Consider the following 19,174-nt stretch of genomic DNA (forward strand, 5'->3'; position numbering starts at 1 on the left):
TATCCATGGTTCATTTTTCTCTCTTCTACAACCAAAGTGAGAACAGTCCCAAGTCTCTTACTGATAGAAATGATTAATTACCAGTGCTAAGAGAAGTTGAGTTTGAAAAGCTGGGCTTTTAATGGCATGAAAGTACATGTAGAAAACTACATGTGCTGCAAGTATTCCCAAAGTAAGAAGTGTGGGCCAAATTTTGCTTATTTTTACCATTAAAACAAGATCTGACATAACTTCGAAGATTTGCAAGAATGTATATATATTTATCCAGACTGAGAAAGAAAACAAGATGTCTCAGAACACAAATGAAAGTGTGTAAGTTGCACTCACATAGTAAGGAGAATTACAATGAACTACAGTAAGTAGGAATGAATGATCCTTGGATGTGATTAATTCTGCAAATTTCATAGTTTTCAGTTTCACGATCATACTCACACAGAGCTCCTAAGACAAGAAGAGGTTATTTCAAAGCATTAATATACCGGAGTACAATAGCAGTTTGCACTGTTTAATGAATAATCTTTTATAAAAGCTTTACAGTTAGAGCAGAGAGGGCATTCCTGTACGTAGATAATAATTAGTGTGACATCTGGTATGTAACACAAATGGGAAATAGCTTTTAAAACACAAGGTAAAACAACAGAGTTCCTGTGGTTGCCAAAATCAACACCACAATAATTTTGTTAGTGATAACAAACGAAACGTATTAATTGAAAAACAATTTATTATCAAAACCACTCATTACACAGCCTAAATGTATTGTGTAGAAGTTGTGCTTGAGGGGCACATTTATGTATGTATTCACATAATTAGCTACATACTATTAGAGCATTTTGTAATGAAAATTTGAAGATACTATAAAAATTTGCTGTATTATTTTCCTATATAGTCTTTCTGCTCTCTCAACATAAAACAAGCTAATGTATTTATATATTTGTTATAGGAAACAGAGATGTAACTAACTTTAAGTTGATGGCTGGATTGCTAGATGGATAGTGAAACACATAAGAGCAAAATATTTAAGCATGATTTATCTCTGAGGTCTTTCTAGTTTTGTTCTTTGCACATTAGTGACTGTCTTGCACAAAATATCTATAATAAACTATAATCTATAGTGAACAAAATCTGGCTTGCTCAATAAGATTTCACTACAAGCCTGGTGTTGGAAGAGTAACTTGAAAAATAAAGGACTATATCACCATAATGCAAACCTATCAAGACCAAATTCAAAGTCCAAAATCCATGATCTTATTCCTTCAAATATGGTTCATCGTAAGACTTAAAAATTATCCCTTTTTACTTATTAAGCACAAGAAAAAGAAGTATCTTCTTTTCTGCTTCTGAAAAATGATGGGAATTCCTACGAGAGTGACCTGTCAACAGATACCTGCACAGGGAATGTGAGGTCAAAAAAATAAAGCTCTTAAAAAATTTGCAGTAGCTATCTTATAACTGTCCAAATGAGGCATTCAGATGGATGCAAATCTCTGACAGACAAAAGACTAAGAAATGAAATGACTGCTTTAGAGACACAGATGGATGAATATATGAATGAAAGGTGAGATGTAAACACAATGTGGCCTCAATATGCCATGTGCACAAATTATTTCATCTATAAATGTATATCTTGCCAGTTACTTTTTTTTTAATATAACATTTTATCTGATCTTTGCATTATCTAATCAACCTGCCTAGTTATATATATTCTTTAGCCTTTTAAAAATATGATCATTCCTTTTGTTTGTAACGCCCATTGTGTTGGAAAAGGGAGAATTCTGGAACACTTAGCTCCATTACCCACCAACTAGGAGCACACTATGTCTGCCCACCTGGGATCTACCTAGGCCATTGGTCATATTCTGCACCTTCTGATAATGAGCAACAATGAGATATCCACAGTGCATGATATGTATCTGCTCTGTAAAGAAAGATACACTCAGGTTGGTCTTGTTGACTCAAACTTCCTGAAGATCAGTGTATTTACTAAGGTTTTGCTAAACATGCAGTAGTCTGTACTGGCAATTGTTCTTTCATATTTAAAATCAGTACAAGGCACATCTGTGTTCAGAGACAGTCACAAAACCATAGGATTACAGAACGTTGGAAGGGACATAAAAGATAATCCAGTTCCAACCTTCCTGCCATGGGCAGGGACACCTTCCACCAGACATGGCTGCCCAGGGCCCCATCCAACCTGGCCTTGAATGCCTCCAGAGATGGGGCATCCATAACTCTTTGGACAACCTGTTCCAGTACCTCCGTGACGTCTCTGAGCCCTGCATTGTCAGACCTCACCTAGATGATGCAGAATGACCTGCTCCTCACCCACACCTGCTGACCCATCCCCAGCACAAGTGAATTCCAGCACCCATCTGTGTCCTTGCTCACTGCTCTGCAGATGTCAGTATTTCAGCTGACTGCATGGAGCAGTGGAATGAGATACGGGGAACTGAAAGCAGTGATAGAAATCACTTTTCTCCCATTTAGGATTTTGGTAACTCCTTCCTCGAGAGGGCAAGGGAAGAACACCTACACATGGCAAAGGATGGCAGTAAGGGTACGACATCAGGTAAGTAAGAAAAAAGATTCAGGAAAGCAAAAATCATATAAGGAAACATGGAAAATCAAGAAATGTGAAACTCGATTTTCGAGCAGGATTTACACATTAATTCTTCTTAGAAGCCTTAGGAAAGTCCTTCATCCTTACTTTTACAGCTTTGGCATCTCTAAAACTTGAACATCACGAAAATTAAAACACCACATATGCAGTTTTAAATTGCTCTTGTGTGTTATAATCTTCAGTTAACCGTATCATCTCCTGGGAGACCAGACTCCAGACTCATTTAATGCATGTGACAGAGCAATTCCAGAGATAAATCAAGGTTGGTTAATAAAGAAAGCTGTATAATTTGTTGCAAACAACATTTAGATGCCTAGTGAATAAGACAAAAGATTGCAGGAGAAAAAAAGTGGTCTTGAGCACACGCAGGAGAACTGAATTCTAACTTTGTGCCTCAGAGCTCCTCTACAAATGCAAAAGTCACCATTCAAGCCATGTTTCACAAAGACGACCCCACAACATATTCTTCTTGCTAGCTGGGGGCCAACCTAGAATTTTTTTGCTGCAGTTTGCAGCAGAACTGAGCACACAGGGATGTATTCCTGGCTAATGAGACCATATATAACATATTCTACATAGATATGACCAAACTCTGTAACTCAGACAAAAGCATGGCAAAATGCCACCCAGATTAGATGGACCATGTAACCCTGATCTTATTGTACCTCAGTGCTGGCTGTGCAAAATGGGGATAATGCCACCTTGTCACTGTAAGATGACAGTGAAAATAAATTTAACCATTTTGTAAACAGCTTAAATCCTGAACTATGAGTTTGCTTTTTGCCATGGTCTAGAAGGGAAAGTGAGTCATTTTAGGCTGATGCTCAACTCTCCAGCCCTGCCAGAAATGACTTCCTCCTGGTGCCTCTTCAGAGGAGCATGGCTGTGGGCAGCTGGAGGGAGCTCTCCTGAGCCATCAGCCACATCTCATGCTAACTGTGCTGCTTAAATGTTACCTGCAAAAAGAAGACAGCCTTGAAGGTTTAAAACCAATTTTCGTGACTCAGTATGATGTTCCATATCAAACCAGGTTGATTTTGCTTAAGAAGCAGTACCACAGGACAAGTACAGGACACTGCTCTCCAGAGATGGTGAAATACTTTGCATGTTTTCATCACACGTGTTTAAGAAGGGAGAACCTTTTACAAGTATAACTTTAACTAAGTCCATTTGGCATTCCAAACTTTGCACTATTCACAGAACAGTATTGTTCCACAGCTACATTTTTTTCCCTTAGATTTTGAATACAAACCATAACTCTAGCTACTGTAATGAACTGCTCTATGGATCTGCCATCCATTTTCTCACTCAGCCTTCAGGAGCTGAGTACACCACTCTTAAACAGAAAAAAAACCCATGTCCTGCTCTTCCACAGCCAGCCAGTGTGTTCTTTTTCTGTCTCCACTGCATTCAATTACCCAGCTGGAGAGGTGTGCCATGTCATAGCAGAAGCTTTTTTCTTAGGCTGAATGGGTTGTTCTGTATTTCAGCAAATTGTATTTACATGTATGGGTCTTCAGTGCTGAATTATTCCTAGCAAATTATAAATTAGCAGAGGTTTATCTGTCTCTCTGACCGTATCTCAGGATTCCTTTAACATGCCAGGCACAGCAATAAAGAGACTTACGTGAGAAGGAAGAATGAATGGTGCCAAATCCTGACATATTTTCACTACCAGAATTCACATGATTTGTGGTTGTGTGCGGCTGAAAGAAGAGTAGGGGTCCATAGGCTACTGTAGCACAGCAGGTTTCATCCCCTGAGCTGCCATGACTGCCTTGCAAGCCCACCTGGGCAAGTGCCAGGCATATGCTGACTCCACAGCCTGTGTACCACATGGTTTGAGGAAGATGAGAGATGCTTTTGCTGGCAATGCAGACATATCCACTGACTTGAGCATGAGCAACCTGCCTCTTCTGTAGGAGTCTCCCTGCATTAAATGTAGGGCTGACAGCTTCCAGGCACTCCCCCCATTTCTGCATTTCCCCCCCCACTTAACCTTTATACTTCCTCATTTTATTCCTTTTTCTATAGAGACGTGCTTGCCCTTCCTCATTCCTTCCATTGCCCACTGCTATTAAAGTCAGCTGACCACTTTCTAGTGCTCCATCATCCTCTTCACTTTTGAGTGGGTGGAAGAGGGAGAAGCAAGCTGAGTGTGGGACTGCCTCTCCACATCTTAAAGAGCATTCAAGCAAATGCCAACAGGATCCAAAATAGTTGAAGGACAGGAAAGACCTGAAGCGGTACAAGAAATGGATGCTGCTGCCAAGACAAGAGGAAGTCATAGCATCTCCCAGCCTCTCCCAGAGCCTCCTCCTCCCACAGGTGGCTTGCAGAAGAACCTGAATACAACATTTCCCAATACACTAACATGTGTTTGAGACAACCTGCTATTGGTTTCCTTAGCAGAAACACTTTGCAGAAAAGGTGCCTAAAGAAGGGCTATTGGCTTTCATCTGTGATGCAGCAGGTACAAAGAGAAACAAATGTTACTGCAGGGGGCACTGCAACTTGAACTGCTCAAACCGAGGGTTCCAACTACTTTTGAGAAAGGGAAACTGAAAAATGTTGGCTGCTTGTTATAAAAGAAGAAAAAAAAAATGGAACATACTATTTTTGGGGAAAAATTTCATTCTCCAATTCTCCATCACCCTTAAGCATGCTTTATTTTAAATTAAACTGACAGAAACAGTTAATCTGAGATGAATGAATTGCCCACTCAATTTAGCCTCTTCTCACAGAGGAGATATCATTTGTTGTCTTTGTTTCTCCTCTCTACACTTTCTTGAGATTTACTGTATCTTAGAGATGGAGGACTTAGATTGCACACATTACTGGTGGACTATGAAAGAGGTGTACATGGCAGGGAGAGCAGTGGGTTACAATCAGAAAAAGAGCAGTCTTGTAGTGAAAGCAGCAGACGGCTTCTTTGTAAAACAGGACTCGCTATTTCTGATGTAAACACTTTAGACGGTCCTGGTTGTATCACTTAGAGTAAGCTTTTCACAATCACTGTTTTCACATTTTCTGAGTGTTTTAACATGAAAACTGAAGCCAGATCTTCATTGGTGTTGAATTCTCACAATTACCTCTTGGCTAGGCTTTCCACACGGAGAAGGCTATAAACACTGCTCAGAAGAATTAGTCCCCAGATGTCTCAAGAGAGCACCCAAAAGGGATAGCTGTTGTTGATAATTTTGGCATTAATCTTTGTACATTCATGCTAAGGAGAACATGGCTTAAGAATGCCCATTTGGAAATTAACAATTCTTCATTCATTGAATACTCTGAACAAAGCACCCTAAATATGGCATAGGGCCACATCAAATGGGGATAACAAAAGGAAATAATAAACACTCATTCATGGAATGCAGCTGAGGGCCTGTAGAAAACTTAATAAAGGGCCTTGTGAGGCTGTGCCACAATGCCCTAACTCAAAACTTTAAGGGAACCCTTAATTCCCAATCTGTCAGAGCTGGTCCTGGCAACTCATATCCTCTTTAGATGCAAAGATAATATAGGTTAAATATTAACAACTGAACAGTGGGAGGAAATCCTCTTGGGAACACACACTGAAATACTTCTTTGTTCCTTTTCCTGGCTGCGGGCATTCAGTAATTATGACAGAGTTGTGTATTTGTAATTCCCTTGATATCCAGGACCCAAATCCTGAACTCCCAATTAGCGTGGCAGCTGAGCCAGAGGAACACAGCTCCTGCCAGCTGGGAATCATGCTTGTGCTTGGGAAAACACCTAGCTGCATTTGTTTAAAACTTGCCTTTAACTTCTGGTTTAAATAAAATGTCAAAGAACACACACAGGGTACACGTGGGGATTTTTAAAAACAAGAGCTTAAATGCTATCCATATTGGGTGAAACCTTGGTCCTAATGAAGACAGGATCCTCCATGCACCAAGATTTCACCTCTTCTTTTTACTGGTGTTTGCACATGCATGTTTACCTCTTTGCCTATTTTTCTCTCCTGCCAGGGACTCTGCACATTGAAATAATTATTTTGTATTTCTTTTAGCAGGAAGAGTACCATGCTCATACCTCTTTCACTTAGATGATTCCTCCCTCCAGGTAAAGAATAATAGTTTGATTTGTGACACCATGAGCCCTTGGGTGCCACAAGTTTTTCAGCTATTTTTTTCTAACTTGAAATCAGAAATCTGGCTGTGGCAGGTAGAGGTATAGAATTTATTCAAGCCATAACAGAAAGGCTTTGAGGATGAGCCTTTTCAGGCCCTCAGGTCTTTCTCTATAATCTCAGGTTGGGATCCATGCCATGGCTTGTCTAGGAGAAAGATGCCACAACTTCGACAGTGATGTACAAACACAAAGGAATTAAAAGAATCTAGGCAAGTGCCAATTAAAATACCCACAAGTATCCAACATCAAGGAAGTGCATACTAACTTACGTAATGTTACACTGATAAGATAAGCATTTACTGAAGGCTAATTTCTCTCATCAGCATATCACAGAGTAGAAAGGCAGTGCTAAAAACTGTGACAACCTTTATGTCTAAGTCCCTACTTCTCTCACAGAGCACCCTCTCAAACTTAATGGAAATGTAACTATAAGACATTCACTGCAATAAAAGTCTCTGGAGATAGAGCCTAAGTAGGATGATTAGTATGGAAAATGCTTCATAAATCCTAACTCCAATAATCTCTGGTAGCATAAAGGCTTCATCTCATTATGACTTTCTAACAGAGCCTTGTTAATTCTCACTTTGCTAATCTGTGACCTTGAAAATTCTCTCTACATTTCAGTGAGACATTGCCAGCAGAGTGAAAAACAGTGAACCATTGGAGCATTGGCTACAGGTGACAGAATATATTACAAAATATTCACTAGCCTTGTATAAAGTCCTGTGCCTGGCTAAATCAAATGAAATAACAAATCTCTCACAAATTATCACCCAATATTTTTATTTTGGCACTTTAAATCAAACATCGTAATCTATCAAATAATTTGCAGCATAAAATCTTTCAGAAGGCTGCTCCCAGTCAATTGCAAGAATAAAAGGGGTTCTGCATTATGTGTATTTCTCCTGACAGCTCTTTGATACGAATTATCTGGTTTTGGAACTAGGTTCTCCTGGCTGTAAGCTTTTCAGACCGCTATTAACAATAAACACCTTGAAGTGCACATACATACATAAACGTATAGACACACAGGTTAGTACAGGCTTACAGCTGTACAAATCCTTGTATCACTCATGATTCCATAGTTTACTGAAGACTTGCACAAATGTTTACAAGGTAGTTTGGGTGCAAAGGCAAAAGGCCAGAACAAAGGAAATTATGACCAACTGTATTGAGGCTTGTGAGTCAGCTTTGCCTCTACTATGCTTGAGTGCATTTTGAAGAGAAAAAAAAACATTAAAAACCCCTCTAGATGTAAATTTGTCTTAGAAAACAATCTTTGCTATTTCCAACACGTCATTTAGTATCAATAGGGTCATATTTAGCCATTAAGATGAGTTGTTATTCAGTTCACTGCCACAGTTTAAGATGAAGGGAATAAAAATATTTGTTTGACATTATGCAACAACTACTGGCATCCAAGTTTTAATGATCCTACCCTGTATTCCTGGCTGTGAAATGCAGTAAAATTTTCATCCAAAATGGAAAATGTTCCACATTTAATTCTCATTTGTTATTAATTTTACATCATCTCTGGTGATAATACTGTTGCATGATGACAACACATAGTTATATTTTATCAGTATACCCCTCCAAAAGGACCCAGATAGAGACACATTTCAAAAAGTACTTGTTTATACTTCTCTTTGTGTTGTTTACCCATGAGAACATCCACAAATGAGGAGCAGTGTGCCTGAGAGATCTTACATGGAGGAAGGAAGAGCAGAGCAGAGCACAGGGATGAGAGGGGACCAGGCAGCTCAGAGCAGTGGAAAGTCCTTGGTGAAGCTGGAAGTAGTGGTTTGTTGTTTAAAATGTTGTGTGTTACTATGCATCGGCATTCTGTAGACGACTCTCAGAGAAAATACTCCAAATACCACTGTCTGCTTCTATCCTTCTTGCTTTCAGTCTCATGTGAAGTGGATCCCATTACCTCTCCCTCATTTTCAGCAGCAGATCCCTGTCAGTAGGATGTCCATGGGGAGGAGGGAAAGGGCAGAAAGCTAAATATTTAGTTAAAATTTCAAAACATTTACATATTTGAGAGTGTGGGTGGCACACCTGTGCTGTACTGGAACCAAGGGATGTAGGTGCAGATGCACTGAAGCTGTCCAGTGACTGGAATGAAGAATGTTTCACCACATAACTGAGCCCCAGCATGGGGAACTTGCTGTGGGTTGTAAAATGAAGGAAACAAAAATGTGTCATTTTTCTCCCCGGTATGACAGAGCTGAACTCTGCAGAGTGGCATTTTTTAGCTCCTGCCTATCCCAAGCACTATCAGCATATCTAGAAAATGAATTAAGTAGAAAAGTTTGGTATGCATTTCTTATTCCCATTGCTTTAGTATTAAAGTATGTGCAATTTTCTATGAAAGAGTGTTCTTGCAAGTTTTCTCCCTCCTTGCACAACAGCTCTGTCCAGTTCTGCGGGGCAGAAATGCTAAGCCTACCATAATCATTCCTACCATAATTTCTCACAGTAATAGTGTAGAATAGTTAGGTACATTCAGCAATCAAAAATAACATTTCTGTAGCACCAATCACCTTGTTACTACCATCTTAGTTACAAACCTTTGAAAGTCATAACATTCTCAGTATAGTTGTTCTACTTCTCAGCCCATTAAAAAACATATAAATCAACATTTCATTCTCCTACATGCTTTTCTAATGATGTTATCCAGCCTGGTAAAGCTTTAAGATATTCTAAAAGAAAAAGAAATGCAAAGAAAAGGTAACTAAGCCTTATTTTAGACATTAGAAGATAAACTAGAAAATGAACATACCAACAGCCATCATGTAATCCCAGCGGTCCATGAGGCACATATTGAAGATCAGGTGGTCAGATGTTTGCCCTTGGCCAATTAGAGGAATGTTTCTCTCCAAATTTTGTGTTATTGCAGAAGTCCAGCCAACGAGAAACCAGAAGACTACCAGGAGAATTACAGCCAGCATCCTCATCACTCGCCCACCTGTCATATATGGAATACGCTGAGCAGTTCTGGACAGGAATACCTTCAAAACCCTAAAAAATTCAGACAGGGTAGAATTAAAAAGAGCACTAACCGTGTTGTAGGAATTATATTTTCATTTTATTTCACTATCATTCTATTAAAAAAAAATCATCAACATTCTTTCCCTTGACAGCATGTACAAGAGTAAAATCTGAAACATTATTACTTCTATATTCATCTTATTTAAATGGAACTGATTGCTGCCAAGAGAGTGCTACACAGCACTAATAGGAAATATTAGCTATACTTACAGTAGAGACACGCACTGACATGCTGTGTTGTCAGGCTGTTTTGTACCTTTCAGCTCCCAGTGGAAGACTTATGTCTTTGGAAAAGAGAAGGTCACATCCATAAAACAGCAACCATGTGTGTGAGATTTTATTTCATTATGATGCTGTCTGTCAGCTCAACCCCAGTCATGCCGTTCCCCCATTGGATATTCTTCCCATAGAGTTTGCTGATTCTGAGACAACATCCTGCTGCTTGTAGAAGTAATTGTGGAAGGCATTTTCAAGGCGAAGGGTTGAACTGTCTCAATGATTTTGTACTCAAAACCACTGCGCCTCTGGATTCCAAAGCATGAGCGTGGGCACTGAATATTCTTGCTATCCATGACTAATTATCACTGCAGTTTAGCTTTTTAAAGACAGCTGAGTTTTTAAAAGCCCTTGCCAGATCTCCAACATTTGAAGCGTATCAAGCACCTAAGCCACCTCTCAAGTCATCTTGTGGCCAGGCCAGAAAAAAAAAAAAAGAAAAGAAAGAAATCACACTCCAGATTAATATTTATGTTTATATTTGTCTAAAAGGAGGCAAAAGCAAGTGGCATTACCTCTCAACAAATAATAGCGCAGTGCCTTTTAAGGCAAAAGCACAAAATCTTTTCCCTATCCATAAAAATGATTCATCCTTTGACTACAAACACAGCCTTCACACTGTGCGTTAGGTGAAGTCAGAGAGCTGAATGTGCTCAACATTATTCAGCTGTTTCCCTCCCAACAGTCACTCCACAGGGAGTCTCAGTTTTTGATCTTCCCGTGTTTGATAGATGTTCTCCTCTCCCTTTATAGACGCTAAGTGCTTTATTTCTCAAGCAGCTTCCCAAAGACTTCAGGAAGGATAGACAGGAAATTCCACAGATGCAAGGCAGACAATTTCTCTCTGCCTTCATCAGCTATGGCACCATTGTTCCAGGCAGTGTCAGTAAATCCTCCTTTTTTAGAACAGCAAAATTCAATATGAACAAAGGCTTTCCTCCTCCACGTTGTGAATGCTGACCAATACTTAGCTTCTTGGAAGGAGAAAGACAGATCCTTTTTGCAGTGAAATCAGAGGCACTATCTTTTCACAGCTATAGTTGGCCATTTGAGAAAAATCTTACCACATGCTTATGAAGCTTTAAGAATTAGAGAAATCATAGAAACCACCTGAGATCACTTTCCTATGCATCTTGGCCCTTCAAAGTCAGTTCTTGGTGATTTTACTGAACTGCGAACCTTTTCTGGACATAGCAAGCCTGGGCCCATTACATTTTTCTAGTACTAGCTTGCTACCTGCTGATTGTGAAACAAAGGGAGTGGGGTGGGCTGTCTGCTTGTTGATTTTGAACTAGTGTGAAATAAACAACATTCTGCCGCATAGAAGCCAAAATCCCTCCAATTTGTATCAAACCATTTTTTTTTTCCATTTTTTCTTTCACAAAAATAAGCATCCACCATGACTGCCATTTCTACCTTTAAAATGTAGGTCTACAAGTAAGCCAAACTCTACACTTTTTAAAAATGTCATTTCTCTGAAGAGCTATCAGGAAAGCTGGGTTAGATTTCCAGTATCAAATATCTCCCTTCCAAAGGCTGCAGTGTAAAAGTGCTTCACCAGAACCTGAGATCCAGAGCAGTAATTTCTCATCTTCCTACGGTGATACAAACCCAACTACTCACCCTCTCACCACTGGCAGGCACACAGCTTCAGTCTCCTCTGCGTATTACTGACTGTGTATCAGGGCAGAGACGTGTCCCCAGGAGTTCATCCTGAGGGCAGGCCCTCACCACACTGGAGCATCATTCTCATTCCTGTACCTCTGACTCAGACACCATCTGAGTTCACCATAAAAGCTACACTGCAGCAATACGAGACCAAACTGCCTAGGAAATGTGTTGTCTGATGACGTGTTCTCCATCAGAAAAGTGGGCAGTTCTTGGTTCAAATCTCTGCTCTGAATTCTCAGTAGACAATACTCAATTGACTTTTTTTGCACTGTTCTATATTCATATATTGAGTTGCAAAAGTCATTGAGCAAATGAGAGAGATTTCTCACAGGGAGGTAAGATACAGAGCTTATAGGCTATATTTGTGTTAAAAAATTAACTATGGCCAGGGTTGTCCCTGGCAGTGATGCAAGCAGAGAATAGCCCCCATCCATAACACTACCCCTCAGCACGGGGTGACTGCATGCAGTCCACCCAATGCAGCAGCCTGTACCAGCTCCTGAACCATGTTGGGAAATCATGCTGGTTTAGTAGGGTCATGGGCAGGCCAGGGACTGCTGGAACAATTCAGCAGGACAGATGATGGAGTTACAGTACCCAGGAATGTTCTCCGATGCTATTTAATTTATGAATATATAAGCATTCCTGGATTCAAACTCCTGAACAAATTAATGTTTAACGACAAACATCAAGTAAAGCAATGCCAGATGAAAAAACTTCTCCTCCTGTTCTGTCTGCTCCCCAGAACACTGTTGCTTGCTGTTTGAGAGGTACAGCCTCTGATCTAAGGCAGAAGAGGAGACAACCATCCTCCTCAGCATCTTCTACCTCTTCTCCCAGCTAAAACCATTCAGCATATGCAGTGCACTTTTATGCACTGCTCTTGGATAATCCAACCACCACTTTCAGTGAAATGTCCCCAGCTCTTTTTACGGGCAGATCAGACAGCACACTGTGATGTGCTCTACCTGCTTTGCTGGAAGATGTTACAAAGCTGCCCTCAAGCAAAGCCTTGACCTACAGACAGTTACAGACATCATTACAGCTGGTTTGTAATAGCTATCCTTTTAACAGAGCAAACAAAGTACTCAGATATCTAAGACTGAGTGAGCTGCCCAAAGACCATACTGCAGGTAACCGTCAACCTTGCTGCCTTCACCACCAAGTCTGGGGAAATAAGCTATCTGGTCTGAAGATCTGTTGTATTATGGGGTTTTTTTTGCCCCAGTTCCACATAGATGGACAAGGTGAGGGCTTGGTTGCAAACATGGAGAGCTGAGAGCCCAAGGCAGCCCAGGAGACAGGAGGAGAAGTGATGCGGAGGGTAGGAGTGTGCTGGGTTTCAGGGCTGGCTGGGTTTACCATTCTAGGAACTGCAAGCAAAGCCACAGCTGCTGCTGGACAAATTATATCTTTAGATGAAATGCATAATCTTAGAAACTAAATAAGATCATACTAAATTTTCAGGTAATAACTTCAATAATCCACCCTGTGAACAGAAAGTATGGCTCCCAAACTATTAGCTGTGTATGCAGCAGGCACAATAGATGAAGGATTCAGCTCCTACAGCAATGACCTGGCACGGGTTGTTTGCTTTTTATTTCTAGTATCTGTCATTTTGTGGCTTTACTGAGTCATCCTGTCAAACTGTTCTGTTCCAGACTGATGATTTTTATTGTGATATGAAAGCTACATCAGAAAGATAAGGGGTCAAGAGCTCTTATGAATTATATTGACTTCCTATGGGGGAGGGATTAAGTCTTATCTGCTTTTTCTGGAGTAACACTGAACATGAGATTAGTTACTTAGAATTGGTACACCAATGTGATTCTGCTGAAAACAGTGAAGAGGTACCTATGGCCCACATACTGCACCTTGCCAATACAAAAGAGAGCTCACACCTCACACTTGACATGCACACATGCAAATACTGAGTGCAGGCTTTATCTACACACAAGGAAAGATGCCTAAAGAAAGAGCATCAACACCAAAGACCCAAGTTAGACACATTCATACCATCAGTTATTGCCTCTAGGCTCTAAAGGATAAAATCCAACTAAGGGATAGACATGAACAGCTTTCTATACCACATCTTGGCTGAAAGTCTCCGAATTAGTCATTGACTATTTCCCATGTAATTCCTCAAGGCCCTACTACAGAATAGGCCTGAAGTCCCGCACAGAAGACACTCACTGAAATAAAGATGATTTTTTGCTTTACCGAATTTGATCATCTTTAATCTCAGCAAACCTAAGCTGAGACCTGCATCGTACACATCATAGCCTGGCCAGTGAAAAGGTACAACAATTAGGAAACTAAATTTGGCAATTCCTTGAGCATGTGAATACTTCTGGGAGTTCCCATCCTACGTGGTTAACAAATATTTGAGGATATCTGTTGTATCAGGCGTGTTACGGGGCACTCGGGTATGTGACGGGGAAGGCCCTTCCTCATATGCTTGCTATTGGTTCACCTACTTTACTTGAACCCATGACGTAAGAAGAAGAGGCTGTCCTTCTTTGTTTTCATAACAAAGGGCACAACAACTCCGTGTATGGCTTTTCGGAAGTGAGTGGCCAGAGCGGGATATTCAATATGATTGGCCAGGGGCCTGCGTGAGCTTCTGGAACAGTCTAGTAAAAGATAAGATATACTATATAGTTCTGTAGCTTTTAACAATAAACGCCATTTTGCTGCTCATCATATTGATACGTAAATGCGACGAGGTGGCCGGGGACGGAAAGTAGTCCTTGTGGGCAAGGCGACAAGTTATGAACGGAATATCTGATGTGGTGATTTCCACAGATATCCTGATGGCACACTAACAAATTACTGAGCAGTAGTCTTGCATACTGAGTGATTGGGAAACAGTGATATCCTTTTTCCCTAACAAATTATATTTACTTTCAAAGCTGTGTTTGTGAAAGTACAGTTTCCTTGCTGTGAAGATGAGTTAAAATCTATTTTATTTTGGTATCTGTTAAAAGCTATCACTCATAAGCAAAGACACATGGGTCAGGACATAATGCTAACCTACTCAGTACTTTTCTAGATTAGTTTTAATACTACATGTATTGCACCGTGCCTTTAAAAGTAGCCATATTCATACTGCATGGAGGAAGACTGGACTAAATGTATTATGTGACACAGAAATGTTACAAAGATAATTCTCCAGTGCTTTGATGAAAGCCCTACTTCTGGATCAATATGTAGAAAGCAAACTGGGCTGCTCTAATTTCCAAGAGTCTGACCAGACCGAGGAAGTTCAGAAATTATGGGGGGAATTCACAGGCAGCTCAAGGGAAGGCTCAGGGTATCAGAAGGCAAAAATAATCCAAGAGTTTCCCATTGCAATCAGAACCACTCACTCATTCCCATGAGTAGCACTAGCCTCTCAGTATCATACATTTTTAATAGCATGGAAAGAGTCTTAAAAAACATGACTTGTTTTAATAAAAATATATTGACTTGAAGTAGATTCTGCCTGTCAATCAGTGGGCAAGCCTGCAATGAGCAAACTGAATGATCTGTTGTTTCTTTAAATATAGCCTAGATTCTATCATTTTTCTTGCCATACACGTGCTTTGTTTTCTTCTTTTACCTCCCACCTGAGGAAAGCTCAATCTCCTGCTGGGATACAGATCAAAGAGTTTTCTCTGTCTGCAGCCGATCCCAAGGACGGTAGCTGGCGTCCTTTGGCAGATCAGCTGAGCCTCACCTTTCCCCTGTGCCTCCTCACTCTGCAGCTCACTGCCCAGCTGCATGCATCTGTTCTGCTTGGCTGCCAGAGACACTGAACCTGTGCGTGCATGTTGCTTTTTGAAGGGTTTTTGTTCACATCACCATACTCTCCAGATGTGTCTTATCAGACATAGCGATTCCTCAGCTGGGTTTACCCATCCTGGGTGTGTCCCAATGGATGCACCAAGTACAAAGGAGCTGGGAAGCAAGAAGGCTCAGCTGGGGCCTTGCCACGTCACGTAACTAGGCCTCAGTGATGCAGACCAGGTCTCCTTCTTTATGAAATCCTCATCTGCTTTGTGCTAATCATCTCTTCTAATAAACTTACTGCACTAATGCCCTCTTGAATCCTGCTGAGATTAGCAGAACTATGGTGTGCCAGTGAAGCACCTGATGTCCAGGCTGAGCCTGGACCATGCAGAGCTCCTACAGATACCTGTGACGATGATCATGCTCGGATTCTTGCAAAAGGCCCTTCAGTCTGACCCCAGTCGCAGGTATGTCTCCTGTCTGCCAGCTATTATGTCAGCTATTACTTCTGGGGACTAAAGTCAAGAGCTCACAAACACAGAATCTTGTGGGAGATTCCCAAATTTCTGAAAATCCTGTGGCGCTGGGACAGCCATAACACCACCTCTTCCTGAATCCACTACCAAATGGTTAACATAACCATTTCAATAATATTTTTAAATAATTACAACCCTCTCTTGCTAAAAATGAGGTCAGCTCCTCAGACATTTTTCTCCAATAAGCAAACCAATCTTGCTGAGCTCTTTTCTTCATTCAAATCTGGGGTGATTTGGTGACAGAAAACTTAATTCATGGATTGTTAAAGCTCCTGCAGCTAGACTTCAGTCTGAAAATTATAAATTCTTCAGGCTGTACAAGCTCTGGCTAAGCTAATTATTTGCTTCTTAAAAAAATCATCAGGTGATTATTAACTTTCAGTAAATCTTAAAGCCATTCAGTACCTTACTCCTATCAAAGACTTTCAGAATAGGCAGCACAAAAGATCTCAAGGTTACTATTTATCAGGAAGCTTACAGTGTGAAAATAGATTCAAGCACTGCCTCTAGGCAATCCACTCCTGCAACAGGTCAAAACATTTTCAAGACTTTCATTACAAAATTTGCTTCACAGAGTGCTGTGGAGTTGAACTTACAAAGCCAACTCCCCTCCCGGTCTGGCTTACAATGTTTCCTTTAACAAAAGCTGTTGAGTTAAAGCACTGGGGACGACACAAATCCTCTTCCTTGTTAGTGCTGCTCCACAAAGGCGTTCTCTCCTGCTGAAAACATTCACAGACAATTGCAGCAACCTTTCTGAATGTCAGAGCCATTTTCTAGTGATCAACAATAAGATAGCTGGTCAAAACCTTATGCCAAAGCTTCTCTTTTAGTTCTTAAAATAGGCACACTACCAATAGCACAAGTCTTGCTATGGATAAAATCCAAATCCAGACCAAAGTAAATTTGAGGATGGTTATATGTCTTGATCCATAAAGACTTTCCTTCCTTTCTGCTTTCTTATTTCACTGGCAAGCATTGTACTTCTGAATGGAGAATGATAAGCCGAATTTAGGAAACACAGTACCTTTCCCACATTTTGAAGGTGGCCACAAAACCAAAATATCTCCTTCCTTTTAAGCTAAATACAATAGATACTCTGATCCATTTACACAATTTGAAGAATTGCAACTTTAAGAAAAACAATACTTAAGAGATTTTCAACAGGTGTTGAATCAATAAATGTGCTGCACGTTTCACCACTGTTGTAAGATCCCACAGCCTGAAGGGCAGATTTAGCTCACCATTTCACAGACTGGAGCAGCTACTTGCTGCCATCCTTGGGAATCTGTTAATGTGCAGAAGAGTAGAGGCTTTTGAAGCATCCCCAGTCTGCAAGTCCCCCATACGTGCCCTACAGGGACAAACCAGTTGACTTCAAAGACCTAATCATAGAATCTGAGTTTGGCTTTGTCATTAGCGACCATATGACTTCTCTGAAAACTCCTCTTGCAGGAGGAGAGGAAAAGCAGAGTAAAATTAATTTCTCCTTAGGAGCTGAGTTGTTTTCTCCTCAGACAGCTTCTCATGCTGATGAAATTTTCTTGAGGATCTTTGAGCTCTATGTGATACTTGGTATTAGCTTTGCTTATAAGGTATTAAAGATACAATTCTTTATGAAATGATGAATTCAGTAGACTTCTCTGATGGAGATATTGTCTTGTCTGTCAACAAACTGCTGTGCAAGCTCAGGAAGACAGCTGAGAGATAGCAAGGGGTGACAGCAGCAAAGCTGGAGTAGACCCAGGAGCCTGAAAACAAAATTTCTAAGAACTACTGAAGACTGTGGAGAGCTTGATGCAACTTCAAAATTCACTAGTTGGATCAAATCACAGCCTGGTCTTCGAGGGCACAGTAAGCAAGTGAAGAATTAGGTATAAACACTGCTCTTTCCAGTCTTAGTTATCTAGTTGCCTTGTCTCTTTTCCATTAAAAAAAAAAAATCAGTTACCGTGGCTGGTTAAAGTTTTCCCTTTGCCTTTTTGGGAGAGGTTCCTGTAGAGAAGGCGCATGCAGCTCCAGGCTGGAGCTGACAGTGGGTCAAACTGCATTGCTGGAGGAGATTCAAGACAAATATTTTTTTTAAATAAACTGATTCTGTAAGGCGAAAAGCTGGTAATAGCAAATCCAGGATCAAGTTGTTTTGTCTGGATTTATCATTAAGTATATTACCTTCAAAAAAAGATCCAGTGAAAAGACAAAGATCAGGAGAAGTGCTGGATCTGTGGAGAGCTCACTAAAGCACCATGCACAGCATAATTTGGCACTGAACTTGAAAGCGCTTGTTTCCTTTTCTGCTGTGAAATGATGTTAATAGGCACCACTTAAAGATTACAATCCATTATTGAAGATGCAGGAAGTAAACATCAGCAACTGAAAGGACAGGAACTTCTCCCATCTTTAGACACATCACCATTTTTATGCCCTCCTGTTATCTTTTGGAATTTGTTTTTTCCTTTCGTTTTCTTTTTCCTTAAATGTTTCGTGGCTAGAAGCTTCTGTCAGCTGGCCAAGAGAGCCACTTCCACACTGGATGGCCAGGAGCATGACCACCTTTATACATCCAAATAAAACCATAAAAATGTTCACATTTTTTTTATCATGTCATGCTCCCAATCTTATTGCTCCAGGGCTAATCGTATGCAGATATGTTTTCCAAAGATGAAAAGTTCCTTATTTCCAGCTAACGTTAATGAGGTTGATATGAGTGGAACTTGCAAGATTCATGCTTTTCTCACAAATTAGTACAGTTAATATCTGGAAAAATCTCTTTTCCTACTAGTCCATGTAAGTTAACTATGTTGAGTTCTTATATATTAGCACTCAATTAAGTAATCATGAACAGGAACAATCCAAAAAAGCATTTCATTTCAACCACAGTGAGAACACTGAGAGGGAGGAATGATAATACAATGAAAGGCCTAGTCTTTGTTGTGCTCTGCATTCACTTACATGCATTCATAACCATGGCAGACAGTAAAACAGCCCAGATGCAAAAGAAAGAGCTTGTCCCAATATATTTTGCTGTACTCTTTTACGTATAAGAATGAGCAGTCATCACTGGACACAATTTCCCTCTCAAATTCACACAACA

The 19,174-nt window shown here is 40.3% G+C and overlaps 1 protein-coding gene across 1 annotated transcript in view; it reads right to left on the reverse strand.

The window, feature by feature from the left end:
- GPR158 (G protein-coupled receptor 158) overlaps positions 1-19,174 on the reverse strand; it is a 186,915-nt gene that overhangs the window by 14,802 nt on the left and 152,939 nt on the right. Inside the window, exon 7 of the mRNA XM_021387850.1 lies at positions 9,558-9,796. Within this exon, the coding sequence (XP_021243525.1) occupies positions 9,558-9,796 (239 nt within the window). The remainder of the gene's footprint in view (positions 1-9,557; positions 9,797-19,174) is intronic.

Source organism: Numida meleagris, chromosome 2 (genome assembly GCF_002078875.1).
Source record: "Numida meleagris isolate 19003 breed g44 Domestic line chromosome 2, NumMel1.0, whole genome shotgun sequence".
NCBI lineage: Eukaryota > Metazoa > Chordata > Aves > Galliformes > Numididae > Numida > Numida meleagris.